The sequence below is a fragment of the Schistocerca piceifrons genome, chromosome 1 (genome assembly GCF_021461385.2).
Source record: "Schistocerca piceifrons isolate TAMUIC-IGC-003096 chromosome 1, iqSchPice1.1, whole genome shotgun sequence".
NCBI classification, from domain to species: Eukaryota; Metazoa; Arthropoda; class Insecta; order Orthoptera; family Acrididae; genus Schistocerca; species Schistocerca piceifrons.
In genome coordinates this window covers 738,495,888-738,512,380 of record NC_060138.1, presented here as the reverse complement: position 1 = coordinate 738,512,380, position 16,493 = coordinate 738,495,888, and the positions used below count along the sequence as shown (strand labels likewise).

At 44.5% G+C, this 16,493-nt stretch overlaps 1 protein-coding gene across 1 annotated transcript in view; it reads right to left on the bottom strand.

Moving 5' to 3' along the window:
* The window catches only part of LOC124711630, a 198,965-nt gene that overhangs the window by 179,920 nt on the left and 2,552 nt on the right, over positions 1-16,493 (bottom strand). Inside the window, exon 2 of the mRNA XM_047241812.1 lies at positions 12,621-12,837. Within this exon, the coding sequence (XP_047097768.1) occupies positions 12,621-12,770 (150 nt within the window). The 5' untranslated portion in view covers positions 12,771-12,837. The remainder of the gene's footprint in view (positions 1-12,620; positions 12,838-16,493) is intronic.

The window sequence follows — 16,493 nt, the reverse complement described above, 5'->3', positions numbered from 1 at the left end:
ACATTTGCTCACAATGGCTGATCTGTATCATCAGCCAGAGTATGTGTTCTATCTTTTGAAGGAAGAATCAAATGACAAACTTCACACCATCATTACTTCATCAACATAAGAAGACTCAAATCAGAGGAAATGAGGCAATGACTATTAATTTCATGGACTGTAGTGCTAATGGAGGACCAATATGTGAACAAGTAACAGACAGCAACTGTGTCAAGGTGTGGATACAACCATGTGTCAGTGTGCTGCCATGTACAGTGAAACCTAGATATGCAGAGATGCGACAGTTTTACAATCAGCCAGTGCTATTGCAAGAGGCCATGGTGCCAGATACTACCATGCTGGTTCATACCTCACATTTCCGCCCACTTTGCATTATACACTGTGGCTGTTGGAGCAGCATGATGTGTGCTCCAATGACTCAACCTCACTAGTATTAACAGTATACTCACGTGAAATGTGGATCAGGTGTTCAGCATGTCACGAACTTTCATCGTACATATCTTGCAATGCAATGCCTCTCCAGTGGGTGATTAGTGCTAAACAGTGGCAAGGGTAAGTCATACTAAAGTTATCGGCACTCCAACCGAACCAACCACAGATCTGCTTTCAAGTAATTTAATTCATTTTACAAAGTTAAGGAATGATGGAGGATACACATAAATTTGTAGCAGTGCTAAACAATTTAGCCAAACATTCTCATGTCATTAGTGACATTATTGACATTCCACTACTTCAGACAAGTTTGATGCGATAAAAAAGGAATTATTGTTATGCCTGTAAAACAAATATGCAAGGCCTTGTATGAAGAGGACATCTGAAGCAGAACACCTTCACAAACAAGGCAGAACAAGAGGCACACAGTGGGTCACAAGATATATTCAGATGGCATCTTACAGAGAATATGGCTGCTCAAGCTTCCACAACCAGTGCAAGCTACACTTATCTCCAGAGAGCATAAGACTGTAGCACCGATGAAGTCGACACCAGCATCGATCTGAGTATTGTCTTTGAACTAAGCTAAACATTATCTTTGTGTAGTTCTGCCATGTCAGTTCTGTGTAAGCCTTTGATGTGTTCACGTGAATAAACGAACTACTGCAAAATGGGAGTGTTGTTTGGTGTAACTGACCCGAACTTCCTCCTCACTGGTGACCCCGAGCTGTAACATGTTCCGTTTTCGCCGTTTTACTGTGTCCGCGACCTCCGTGTCCGTTATTTTCCCGTGTATTACATCGACACAGCTTTCGAACAATGACTTCGGCCCAACGCCTAACACCGGATTTTGTGATCGACATGCATCATGTTGCGGGTGATGTACACCTGCCAGGACTGCAACACGATGCCTCTCACTCAACGATTACACCGATTTCGCCGGACGTTTTCGAGCCTGCAACAATAAGTGAGGTTAGGAGTGTGCATGACTCCGGCTATCAAATGCCTTTGTTCCCACCACATGTGCCCTCCCTCATCGACTGTGCAGTTACTTCTTACGGATCTCTGTGCAGTGTGGGACCAATGCCAATTTTTGCAGATGCGTTGTTGGAAAACCTACCACCGCCAGGACAACGATTTGCTACACCTCATTCTGTGCAGTACCATACAGATACCTGCCACGTGGCCGGAAATGCTTCGTTCACAGGTCAACCTACTCAGCATTCGACCACGCCCGCGCCTGCCTCGGTTTAGCATCAGCAGTTGCCTTCCTACTTCGATACCTCAGCCTGCAACAGGAACAATAACTTGTTGTCTGTGCCTGACCTCCACCTCCGTCCCACTGCTACGCCTCAGTGTTTTGTACCACGACGTTCACCTTATCTGCACACCATTTTGAGTGGAGTGACTATAACAGTGAACTTTCACACATTCCATCCCATGTTCGACATCATTTCCCACACTGTGCTTCTGAACAGCCTGCACCTCTGCAGCCTTCCTGCAACACAGGTGGCCCCAGCTCTGATCCTACATCAAGCTTTACGCGGACTAACACATGTTCTCAAACTTTGAACTTTTTCTCACCTGTCGCCCACACGCCAGCTACAGTCGAGCTTTCACTACTGTTCTCGGCACATCTCGGTGCCTCATCTGCATTGGTCTTCCGCGACGCATCAATTCGAACACACCCGCAACATTTTGAGCTTCCGCAACTGCAATCGACACATCGTGGTATCTCACCCGCGTCAGCCATCCGCGTCGCGATGGATCGCGCTCAACCACAACGTGTCACCTTCACGCTGCCTCCCGAACAGCCGTCGTTGCCACATTCCCTGGAGGCACACTCTCCTGGAATACTACCTCAACAACAGCTCATTTCAGGCAGTGCCCCGACGAACTCAACTCAACCTGTTCTTCCGAACATTCTACTATGTTTGCCAACGCTGCCGCCGTTTAATCCCGACAGAGCTACAACCTGGTTCAAAACTGCGGACGAAGTGTTCGACCATTACAAACTCGACAAGTCAACCAGATTTCTATGCCTCATCACCCACCTGCATGACCAGGAGGACTTGACTGCTGACCTGGTTGACGCCCCGGACTCATCTAACCGGTACACTCTAGCCAAAGAGACAGTTCTACATCGGCTTGCACACTCAACTGAGGCAGCAATACGGCAAGTGCTCCACATCGAGCAACTAGGCAATGACAAACCTTGCCAGCTCTGGAGATGGCTATGTGCCCTGGCCAGTGCTGATCTATTCTCTGACACAGCTCTCCTTGCCATCTGGTCAGATAAACTATCTCCTCACATCCGCTTTGCTCTGTCTCAAAGGCCTCCTGAACCTGTCGAGTAAAGAATGACGATTTCTGACAAGCTACACGATGCATCACTGCTCCACTTAGCCAGCCACTGCCTACCTGACAAGTCTCAGGTTCAGGCTCTTCGCCCTGTGGCCAGACGCGGCCAGGGCCGTACTGTGCCGACCGTTCCACTACAGCAGTAAAAAAGCAACTGGGACATCACCGGCTCTTCCCGCGGTCACGCCCCCTCCTGCAACCGAACCTGCTGCGGTCACAAAACCTCGGCCACCGCCACTGGCAATGAACTTTCTGAAGGAAATGCAACCGCATTACCCGTACTGTTACTTCCACACACGGTTTGGTGAGGCAGCACAGAACTGCAGACCACCCTGCTACTTTTCCTAGTGGATACAGGCGCTAATGTTTCACTGCTGCCCACATCCTTAGCGTCATCGAACATCCGCCCTCATCATACTTCACTGCAAGCCATGAATTCAACTAAACTACAATGCTCGGGTTCAACTTCATACGTCATCTCTCTTTCCGCAAACTGCAAACTATAGTGGACTTTCTTAGTGTGTGAAATTGACGAACCTATACTAGGCATTGACTCCTTGCGACACCACAAACTTTCACCCGACCTAGTGCGAAACACCGTGTTTCACCATCTGTCCAAGACTCACTTCCCCTGTGCTCTGTCGAGCAAACCCCACCCCACGTGACACATCAGTCCGGGCTCATCTCATCCGTACATGCTTGTCTCTGTCGACGCCGTTACAAGAAACCACGCATAAGTGCCTTGTCGAGCTCTAACACGTCGCTCGCCTACGCAAGGAAAACTCCGAGCTCTCCCTCCAGCTCCATGAAACACAGCTCCAGCTCTCCGATGCAGCAAAGGAATTACAGACACAACAGCAAGGACAAAGCAAGGTCAGTAAGTGTGCCGAATCTGCTTGCAATGCCAGCAATTGAGCTTCCGTGTGTCTACCACCTGATACCCCTCGCAACTGTGCTATCAAGACTGCCATAACGTGTACTGACAGTTCCACAGGGCCACACCCTCCTAACATGGCAGCGTTTGACACTCGGCTGGACACGAGTGTGTATGCACGACGAGCATCATGTGTTCCCGAACTGACAGCTCCTACCCCGCCCCTCGCGGACAGCACCTCAAACAATGCAACTTCGGCTCCTGCACACCGCCGTGAGACCACCATTGACAACACAAACAGTGCGCTCGCGCCAAGCGTTTCGCCCGCGACTGTGCTGCCACAGGCTGCGCCCTCGGACAATGGATTCACTAACGCTTCACGAGCTCTACCGAGCTCACCTGACCACGGTGCCACTGCTTCGGGCAGGCAGCCATCTTGTCACGTTGACTCCTGGGACACTTCACCGCCTCAGCTCCAATCGGATCCGCCGAGTGGCTCCGAACGCCACCACCACGCCTCGCCTGCCCCTCCCACCATACATTGTAAACAAACCGCCTCCTGTGGCACTGGCAACATTTCCGTCATCACCAATGGCACGGTTCACAAGCTGCGCCTCACGCCAGGCACCCTAATCTCCAGTAAACCACGTCGACTTTGTCCCGAGCGCCTCTCCGACCTAAAAACAGATTTCTGAACTACTAAGCTCCGGCATCATTGAACCCTCTGCCAGTAGCTGGTCTACGCCCATATATATGACACCCAAAAACGACGGGTCGTGCCGCATGTGCGGAGACCACCGTCGACTAAATGCACGAACAATTATGGACACCTACCCCATACCCAATATTGCCGACTTTACCAGTTCTCTCGCTGGTGTGACCACGTTCTCTGTCATTGATTGCAAACGGGCCTATCACCAGATCCACATGGCACCTGAAGACTTCGAGAAGACAGCAATCAGCACCCCGATCAGGTTATTTCAGTTTCGATTCATGCCCTTCGGTCTGAAAAATGCAACCCAGATCTGGCAACGCTTCATCAACAAAGTGCTATTCGAATTAAAATTCTGCTTTGCATATCTTGATTACGTTATTGTGTTCAGCTCCTCCGTCAAGGACAACATTCGACATGTGCAAACTGTTATGAACACTCTTGCGGCAGCAGGCATCGAGACCAACCAGGACAGATTGCAGCTACATCAACCCGCTGTCACTTTTCTTGGTTTTCGGGTCTCTGCCAACGGCATCTCACCGTCCCCTGAGAAAGTACAAACAATACTGAAAGTTCCCAGACCTGCGTCATTCAAAGAGCTCCGGCGCTTTCTGGGGATGGTTAATTATTATCACCGACATCTACCTTGGGCTGCAGAGATTCAGGCTCCACTAACGGACACCTTGGCAGGCACCCACACTTCTGGATCTCGGCCCGTTCCATGGACCCCTGCTATGACTGACTCTTTCACTGCCCTCAAAAATCTTCTTGCCGAGGCCTGCACCATTGTGCATCCTCATCCCAATGCGCAGCTTTTCATCACCACAGACACGAGTGATACTGCCATCGGCACTGTCCTTAGCCAAACAATCGACGGTCAGACTTCGCCTCTGCAGTTCTTTTCGCGCAAGCTTACCAATGCACAACGGAAATATTCTGCGTTTGACAGGGAGTTGCTCACGGTGTACAAAGCGATCAAACATTTTAAGACTGACATTGAGGGATGCCCTTTCTATGTTTTAATGGACCACAAACCCCTGTCTGCGGCCATTACAAACCTGCCAGCTGACCCGCCTCCTTGCCGCTTCAGATACTTGGACTTCATATCTCAGTTCACCACCCATGTCAGACACATAAAGGGTGCTGACAATATAGTTGCTGATTTCCTTTCATGAGTCGACGCTGTCCATTCCCTGTTAGACCTCTCTGAACTGGCTGACCTCCAACTCACCGACGAGGACACACAAAACGTGATTTCAGACTCTACCTCTTCACTACACTTCGCCCGCACCACCTTCCCTAGCTTTTTCTGGTGAGATCTGGTGCGACGACAGTACGGGCAAGGCACGCCCCCTCATCCCAACCACGCTCCGTCGAGCTGTCTTCAACGCACCCCGGTGTTTGTGCGTCCACCCACCTCATAGCGGAGCACTTTGTGTGGAGAAATGTCAACAGGGATTGCCAGCAATGGGCACGCTCCTGCGTCGTGTGCCAGCAATGCAAAGTACACAAGCACACTTCAACCCACCTCGGTGCCTTTTCGATCTCTCCTGGGCGTTTCCAGAATATTCATATTGACATTGTCGGCCCTCTACACCCCTCCAATGGCTTTCATTATGTTCTCTCGTCTATCGACCAAACAACTCGCTGGGACGAGGCTGTTGCAGAAACTGTTGCTCGAGCTTTCATTGAGTCATGGGTATCGTGTTTCGGATGTCCAGCTATCATCACGACTGACCAGGGCAGACAATTTGAGTCGGCTCTGTTCAATGAGATTTGTAACATTTGCGGCATCTGGCGCATCCATACCACAGCATATCACCTGCAAAGTAACAGGCTAGTTGAGTGCTGACACCGCACTTTCAAAGCGGCTCTTCGATGCCGCGACTCTCTATGGATGGAGACCCTTCCCCTTGTGCTACTCGGCGTTCGTGCGATCTTTAAGGAAGATCTCAAAGACACAATAGTCGAGTTCATATACGGCCAAAATATTGTTCTCTCTGGCGAACTCATGAGCCCTTCTGCTTCTCTCCTTCAGTCTGACTTACCTTCCTTCGTGGACCACGTCAGACGCCACTTCATCAACCTCCACATCCTTCCACCTGCCAGCCATTCCTGCGCTAAGGTTCACGTCCCGAAATCTCTGGACAATTGAGAGTACGTCATGCTCCAAGATGATACTGTCCGTGCTCCCCTCCAACCTCCATACAACGGCCCGTACTGCGTTCTCCAGCGCTCAGCCAACACCTATGACATCCAGATGAAAGATTCAGCTGTCACAGTCTCTATCAACAGACTTAAGCCTGCTCATGTCGAGCCTTCTTCTACCCCCCTTGAGGGCACGACCACGCCACTCACTGTCGTGGCTCACGACGCTCTGACCACTCCCTCCAGGTCGGACTTACACACTCAATAGAGTGACTTCCAGCTCCAATCGTCGAGCTCTACTCCGACCTCGCCCCCTACTCCGGTGTCACGCACTCCGTCAAGTGACCCAATGCTCCCCACGTCGAGCTTACCTACGATCACGCCCTCGCCACCAGGCCCTTCACCGGTCCCTTCGACCTCTCCCCCGTCGCCTACCTCGCCATGTTGAGGTTTCTCACCCCCCCCCCCCCCCCAATCTTGAACATGCTCTCACTCGAGGTGTTTGTGCCAGTTCCCCTGGACATAATCCACGACATCTCCATAATACTACGCAATGATACACTGTTTGTCGTGTGTTTCCCTTCGTCCGGTGCTCACGACACAACCTCCCTCATTCCCTGCCACCTGATGAAATGTGTTCCCCTCTCACCTGACGTTGACCTGGACATGCTTCGTGTGTTCACCACGCCCACTGGAGACATCGTTGTTGTCACTCCGTTACACCTGCAAACCGCCTGCCTACCTATCGTCGCACAACCAGCACGCCCGGTACGACGCCCAGCACGCTTCAACAACTTCCATGTTCGGTGGCCAAACCTTCCTTCACGACATCTACCGACACAGCTCCCCGACAACGCTGTCGAGCTGACTGTGGTCCGGCTCCCGTGGACCACCCCTGCCGATGCCATTGTCCCCCCCCCCCTCGGCCTCTCAAGAGTATTCCGTACTGCAGGCTATGTGGTGCCGATGAGGTCGACACCAGCATCGATCTGAGTTCTGTGTAAGCCTTTGCAGTGTTCAGGTAAATAAACAAACTACTGCAAAATGGGAGTGTTGTTTGGTGTAACCGACCCGAACTTCCTCCTCAAGACTATACATATCAAATTACACTTGGCTAATAGACTCCATGCAGTACTGCAATTACATAAGGAAACAGAGTAAAATGTAAGAAATATTACTAATACTCTGCAGGGAGCCACAAATTGCCACAACAACAGAGGAGTGGTACCGGAGATGTATGAACACTTACAAACTCACATGAGGCTGGCAGTGTGTGATGTGAGAGAACATGGGATCCATAAGATGGCATAGAATGCCAATTAAGCAGAAGCAGCTGACTCCTCCCAATGGAAGAGGTTGATCCATGGTTTGACTCTTCCCAATGGAAGATGTTGATCCAAGGTTCTTGGCCTCATGCAGAGAACATATCAATACATCACGTAATGGCAGCTCACCGCTGAAGGACATACACTGGTTTCATGAGAAATTCAGAGCAACAGCACACAAATGTATTTCCCCTCACAATTTCACATATCAGCAACACATACTACCATCGGCATGATGGACAACAAGACTCAAGAGAAATGCAGTCTATTATGTGAAAAGGACCAGAATAGCATTTTCTTTTTTGAGTTTAAGGATGCGAGGCTTTATGTGAGGGATAGGGTGCCCAGTCACTTCTTCCTGGTAAACTCTGGTTCCGCAATAAGCACCATACCATGGGAACATTCCCACTCAGACAACAAACCAATAAGGACCTTGCTATATGCCATTAACAACACACCAGTGCATCATTGGAACATGTCACTATGATTCCAGCACACTTTCAATAGGAATTTTGTGACAGCAGAAGTATCTGTGCTAATTATAGGGAAAGATTTTCCTCACTATCACAAATTTTCATTAGACTTAGCAAAAGGAACGATTAGTTGTTCTCTTACTGAGCATTCAGCGCAGACGCACAGACAAATTTAGTCACAGCAGAATATGAGATAAAAGAAACTGGTTAACAAAAATTATAGCTGATGCAGAAGTGGATATCACCAGGACTCACACCAAATTACAGGAGGTGGCAGAGCAGAAAGAGTTACTAGTCACGAAAATTCTGAATACAAGAAGCCATAAGAACTCATCAAGAACAGTTGGATAGCATGGACAAGAGACTAGCAGCTTTGTTGGATCAGAATTAGCAGCCTCAGCCTCTTAGGTGGAGCAGAGTATTGACACACTATGTTGGAAATTCATTTTTCATGTTGGAAAGGGACAAAAAACACAGGTCAGTGGAGTACAAGCCACCAAGATTTTACCTGGTTATGGTGGCACATGGACAAAAAGCATTCAGAGATGTTCAAGGAACAAAGCATTATGTCCATACATCGAAAGGTCCTCTAGTCTTTGCCACAGCAAGGAGACTTGCACCAGACAGCGTTGGGGAGCTAAACAAATTGTAAACAAACTTTTGCACTTAGGCATTGTTGTTCTGCTAATAACTGGGCATGACTGATCAATTTAGTACCTAAGGAGGACAGTTCTTAAAGATTGTGTAGAGATACTATACCAGATAGGTATTGTATTCCCAACTTAAGGGATTTTTCACACACTCTGGCAGGTGCAAATATGTTCAGCATGAAAGATTGCAAAATTCCTACCAACTGATTCCAATGGCACCAAAAGACAGTCCAAAAATAGCAATTATCATTCCCTTTTGAATTTTTTTAATTTGTGCAAATGTCTTACAGGTAAAAAAAAAAGCAGCTCAGACATGATAGTGCTGTATCAACTCAATATTAGGAGAGTTTCTATTCTGTTTTTGTTACTGTATGATATAGTGGAACTCTCAAAACAAGCAGAAGAGCATGAAAGACATTTAAAATTAATTTTTATACTCTGAAGTGTCATGGTCAATGAAGAGAAGTGTCAACTTCAGAAAAATGAGGTAACCTTTTTGAGTTATTCTGTAACTACATCTGGTATTCAGCCCACAGCTGATAGGATTCAAATTATCAGCCCCAAGCCTCGACCTACATTCAAAAAGCTAAGATTTCTTAGAACAACCAACTTTTACAGGAGACATTTGCCTCACACAGTGCAGTTGTGCACACCTTTGACAGATGCCTTGGTGGGGGAAAATAATCACATTAAGCATGAGCTGAAGCTGACGGATGATATACAATAAGCTTTTGGGGAGATCAGATGCAGCTTAGAACAGGCAGTTACATTAGCACAGCCAGGAGAGGGTGCCCCAATAACTATGACAGCAAGTGTTAGTCACGTTGCCACTGGAGCAGTTTTCCATCATATAATCAATGGAAATCTTAACCACTGAGATTCTTCTTTTTTTTAAAAAAATAATAATAAATCTGCTGTTCAACGCAGGTGGTCCTCATTAGAAAGGGAATTGTTCACAGTTTATCAAGCAGTCAAGTATCTTCAGGCGGACATCGCAGGTTGACAATTCACAATATTGACAAACCACCACTGCTGGAGGACATGATAAGGAATCTTAGTCAAAACTGCCTGCCTCGATGTTTCTAGCACTTGGATTTGATGAGCCTATTCTTAATGGATGTGGTACACATTGAAGGGCAGATAACACTGTGGCAGACTACCTTTCCAGATTAAAGTTACTGTTAATATGCCTTGATCTCAACACCATTGCAGTGGCCCAATAAAATGACAAGGTGCTCCAACAATTGTTACAAAACAACACAGACAAATGACTGATACAGCAGGCAGGTTATGGTTTGATGCAATACAAGGATGCACCAGACCAATTGTGCGTAAAACATATAGATATATGATCTTTCAGAAACTGCAAGGATTATTGCAGCCAGGAAAGTGACCATCTATGAGACTAGTGACCACCAAACACAAAAAGAAATTATAAGCTTTGGACTCAAGCTCATGTAGAATGTCAAAAGAGCAAAATAGGAAGACACAAAAGCCCTGCTTTAGGCGCATTTGATGTTCCAGCTGGCCATTTACAGCACGTTCACCTGGATTTGATTGGCCACCTTCCCACATTGAGGGGATTTAAATATATCTTATCTGCAATCAATGGAGTGACAACATGGATGGAAGCCATTCCATTAACTGACATCATAGCTGAGTCAACATAAAAGCATTCGCTGAAATGTGGATGGCTCATTTTGGAAGCCCAGGGGCCACCACAACTTAGCAAGGCCGACAGTTTCAATCGGCATCGTTCATGAGCCTTTGTAACATGTGCAGTGTGAAATGTTTAGAACCACTGCTTACTATGTCCAGTGCAAAGGGCTGGTAGAGTGGTGACACACATTGCAGACAGCATTAATGTGTTAGGGGGGCGAGTGGCATGAATCTCACCCTTGGATCTTATTAGGACTCCAATCAGCATTCAAAGAAGACTTACAAGGATCATTAGTGGAAATTTTGTATGGACAACCTCTAAGTCTTCCAGCAGCCTTACCAAATTCTGGGGAGTTGCCAGAATTAGCACAGCAAGCGAAACTTTACATTTACAATATCCATACTCCTCCCCCGTGACCACACCGTGTTTCATATGTTTTTCTACATAAAAGACTGCAGAACAATGTTTTCATGATGCTGAGGGGTGATACTGTGAGGCCAGCACTCCAACCATCATATTTGGGTCCACATTGAGTGATACACCAAGGTGACACTTTCAACATTATACTCAATGGAAAACCCTCTACAGTCTCGTTTCTTAGGCTGAAACCAGCATGGATGCTGCAACATGGGGACACAACACAAGATTCACAGAAATGTGAATGTGTGGCAAGTCTCCCTTGGTCTGGGGTTCAGGGCAACTTTTTGGAACTCTACCCATTTCCTAAACCTCAACAGTCCTTTTCCTTCATCTCTCTTCCTTCCCCTTCAACCTTTCCACTCTGGCTCTGAAAGCTTGCAAATGTGTGTTTGATGAGTAGGACAACATCTAAGTGAGGTCTTGTAAAAGTGTTAGCAATTGAAACAACAATGTTATCAAAAAGCAATTGAAAGTTCTATGGAACTGACTGTTCACAGATCACATCTATTAAGATTTGACACAGAAAACAAACTCTTATGAAAATTCTGTTTACATCAAATACTTTTTGCCTTTTTGCAGAGCATGTAGTTGTATTTGGATATTTGTGAACTCAATTTTTCACTATAATTTTGTTAATGTAAATGTTTAAATGACAGATTTATAAATTTGCCTTGTTAAATCTTTAAAAAGTCTACAGAGGCTGAGGCCACCAAATCTGTTGTAGCATGAATTCATGTTAGCACCTGTTCATGTTAACATAGTGGATATTGTAACAAACTTTATCATGAGTTTTAGGGCAAAATTACTAATGAAAAATATACAAAACTGTGAATGTAGCTGCTGCTACTGGAATGAATAAAAGGAAGATCACATGTAAAAAGTTGTCAAGTTAATTTTTGTGTAAAAATATTGGACATAATTATTCTACATTCAAAGCTAAGTATTTAAAAATTAATTATTTTCTAACTACTATCTGAATTTGTTGGCTTGCTCTTCCAATTTGATCACCAGCTAATTATGAATACACTTCTTGCTAACATCAAATAATGATTTTGATTATATTTAACACTCAGTAATGTTAGAACTGTCATTGACAGTTATAAGTATTAACATTTATTATAGTTTTCAATCTGACAGAAATTATTTTCGAAAGAATCAAGCAATATTTCTTTTCAAAATATCGAGACAAAGGACAGGCAAATATTTTTAGCTCACTTAGGTATATATAGGAATAACAAGTAAGTAATTATTAAGTTCCTGGCATTCCATAAAGTCATAGCTATTACATATATTTATTGACTATTAAACAAAACACTGACACTATTTTTCTTAAGTGTTTTATACAAAACCCTATATGCTTTATGCCTCCAGATAAGACTTAGCTCTGAGAGGAGCATCTTTGTTGACTCAGTTAAAAGCAATCTACACAGCAATTGTTATCAACTACAGGGAAACAATTTTTTTGAGACTTAATGTACCTGCCTAATGCAAATACATATAAGTGTGTAATGTTGCAGTAAAAATTGGCACAAATGTTAATGTACAGAAAGTCTCAATTTTCTTGCCTCTGGTGCACCTTCCTCGCCTTCTGCGGGAGCTTCCTCGCCTTCTGCAGGAGCTTCTTCTCCTCCTTCCTCTCCTTCTTCACCAGGAGCCTCTTCAGCGGGCTCTTCACCCTCTGCGGGGGCATCCTCTGGGTTTTCTTCATCTGCCATTTTTCTTACAATATTTTAACAAGTGTGTAGTATGAATTTAAGTTGGAGATGTTGTGAGCAAATTAACCTACAAAAAATTAATTTAAAGTGATCAGTGAATGTGCAAAAAACTAGATCCGCATGTAAATTAGAAAATAACATTAAAATTAAATATATTAGATTACACATTTGTCACACGATTGAGGTTAACTTTACTTAACAATTTGGCCTTTTTTTTTAAATTTTACTTTTGTGGCAGAATGCCCTTCCTGCCACCATATCATCAGTTTTTTAAACTGAGCAGGGAAACAGTATGCACTATCTGTAAGTTACATATGTTTGTTATCACATTTTAACTGTTTGTTTATAGTGTTTTCTATACCAGAGATTGGGGACCAGTCTGCAATTCGCCTAAATGAGTTTGAGAAACCATCTAAAATCTGAACCCAGGTGAGTCAATGTATCAATTAAATAGTCATTAATCCAGCATGAGGATTTGATCTAGGCATTGCTCAGATCTACTTGTAAGTTATTGCACTGTGATTAAGCTACATAACTACAAAAGAATGTCATGTAGAACATAACAGCTAAATGAAAACCATCTCTGAGAATATTTTTAGCCTTGGCTCATGATGCTAAAATTCTCAGCAGGTAAGTAATTGCGAATCCAGTACACATTATCTGATCAAAAGCATCTGGACATCTATTATGGAGATTAATATCAGGGGAGGGATCCAGCCTTTCCCTTTATGATGGCTTTAGCTCTGACATAGGCACTTTCAATGAGGTGCCTGAATGTCTGTGGAGGAATGGCAGCCCACTCTTCCTCAGCTGCAGGAACCGGAGAAGGTAGTCATATTGGTCTCTGGAACAAAGTCGACATTATCACTCCCCCCCCCCCCCCAAATGCATTCCATTAGGCTTGCCACACAAGTCCCTTGCAGGAAAGTTATTGTCAACAAATCATTGCCTCACAGTTGCTGCCATTTTGCAGAGTGCATTGTCATACTGATTCCATCAATCATCATCTCCAAATTGATCCCCTGCTGTGCGCAGGACACAATTCTGTAAAATGTGTCCATATCCTTCTGTAATTAGTATTTCGTTAAGTGCGATAAGGGGATAGATAACACTGTAACAGTGAAAAACACCCACATACCAGAACACCACATTCATTATACTTCACTGTTTACATTACAATTGATAGCAGGTAATGTTCTCCAGGCATTCACCAAATCCAAACCCTTCCATCAGGTTGTCACAAGAAATAGCATGATTCATCACCCCAAATCACTCGTTTCCAGTCATTCACAGTCCAGTGGTGTCACACTTATACCACTTCAAGTGTTGCTTCCTCATCAGATGTCTTTATTTGGTGTTTGATACTGGTATTTCTTGGATGGAGTGGTGGTATGTTCAAGTTACAGATTTTACCACCACATGTGCCTGTGTACACTATCTGATCAAAAGTATCCAGACACAGCTCTGTAATACAGAACTGACTAGTGATTGTCACAAGGGAGGGGGGGGGGGGGGGGCATCAGTATGAAAGGAGGTGGAGAAGCAGGATGGGTTTGTCAAGAGAGCTCAGTGACTTTGAATATGGACTAGTCGTTGCATGTCACCTGAATAACAAATACATCAGATATATTTCAACCCTTCTAACACTGCCAAACCAACTGATGGTGACGTGACTGTGAAGTGGAAACCTCAGCTAAACCAAGAGCAGGCAGACTTCAGCCTCGTATTGGCAGACTGGGTTCATTAAGTGCTGCAGATGGTAGTTGTAAAACATCACATGAAATCAGTAGAAAGTATCACCCCTGAGTTGTAAATTGTTACCAGCCGTCCAGCTAGCACAACAACTGTAACTGCAAGGGCATTAACAAGAATGGGGTATGATGGTCAAGCAGCTTCTCATAAGCCACAAATTTCTGTGGTCGCTGCTAAATGGCCCTTGAAGTGGTATAAATAGTGATGCCACTGGACAGTGGATGACTAGAACTGAGATATGAATCATGCTATACCTCATGGCAATCTGCTGGAAAAGTGTGGGTTTGGTGAATGCCTGGAGAACATTGCCTGCCATTATGTATAATGTCACAGTGAAGGATGATGGACGTGGTGTTACTCTATAGGGTATTTTTTATGGTTAGGATGTGGTCCCCTGCTGTGCTTAAGAAAATGTTAAATGTAGGAGGATATGAACACATTTTACAGCATTGAGTATGTGTGTAGTAGATAAACAATTGGGAGATGATGATTTTATCAGCATGACAATGCACCCTGTCATAAAGCAGCACTTGTGAGGCAATAGTTTGTGGCAATAACGTTCCTAAAATGGACTGTCCTGCTCAGAGTCCTGACCTAGACCCAATGGGACATCTTTGGGATGAGTCAGAATGTTGACTTCACTCTAGATCCCAGCATTCAACAACACTGGGTTCTCTGGTTTTGGCTCTAGAGGAAGAATAAGCTGTGATTACTCCACAGACAGACACCTCCCTGACAGAGCCCCTAGTAGACCGAAAGCCGTCCTGAAGGTGAAAAGTTGACACACAAGCTGTAAACAGGAAAAATGATGATGTCTTCACCGTAAGTGCTTATCTTTAAAATAATATATGTTAAGTGTCTACAAAAAAATATTGTGATCCACACAAAACAACAGTATATGAAAGCTGTTAAGAAAACACTGTACAGCAAAGCCAGGCCTGCTCTATTTCAAAAGAATTATGATTAAAACGATCAGAAAATTTATGTGCATATTGTCACAAATGCTGTCAAATACCAACAATGATGGTACTGGTGAATACTTTGTGCAGTGATAACACAGAAATGACAGAATTATGGAAAGAAGAAGTAATGAAGCATTTAAACACTACTTTCACAAAAGTAGGGTATTCATCTTTGAAATTACTTGGACTGAATGAGGACTGCAAAAATGATGTATTGAAAAGTTAAATTTGAAAAACTTGGGCAAAATGCAAAAAAGAAAATGAAAACTGCTTTAGTTCAGGGATTTTCACACTGTGCATCATGCCTCCCACCAGGAACATTGTGGACTTACAGTTGCTGTGGTTTCATAAAAATAATATTTGATTCATTTGTTTTCAAAGTAAAGAAACAATGTGTGCACTAGTTATTGATATCTAGTAGACTGGCAAGTAAGCGTTGTTAGTATGGAAGAGTTGTAGATGGTAATTGAATCAAACTATGTGACTGATTTAAATTTGTATTCAGTAACAATTAGTCTGAAGATTAATTGTTATTTGTCTTCTGTGATTTGTTTTCTCTGTCGGCATGGATAAATTTTTAACAGTAAGTACAAAAAACAGTATATGAAACACATCACACATTTTGAATGACATGAATAGACAGAAAGAAGGAAATATGAAACTTCCTAGTTGATTAAAATTGTGTGCTGGACCAAGACTAGAACTTTGCAGGCAAGTGCTCTACTGGGAAGTGCTCATGAAAGGAGAAGGTTCCGAGTTTGGCTCTAGAACTGGCACAATTTTTTAATCTGCCAGGAAGTTTCATATCAGCACACACTCCACTGCAGAGTGCAAATTTCATTAATGAAGGAAGTATGATTGTTAGTTACTTGAATACCCACAGTGTGTCATTGGTTTCACAGTCTAGGCTACTGAAATCTGTTTCAAAGTACCAGCTACTAAAAGGCTGCTTCTTAATAAGATGAAGTGATAACATTTGGGATCAAATCACAGTAGTTTGGTAAACAAA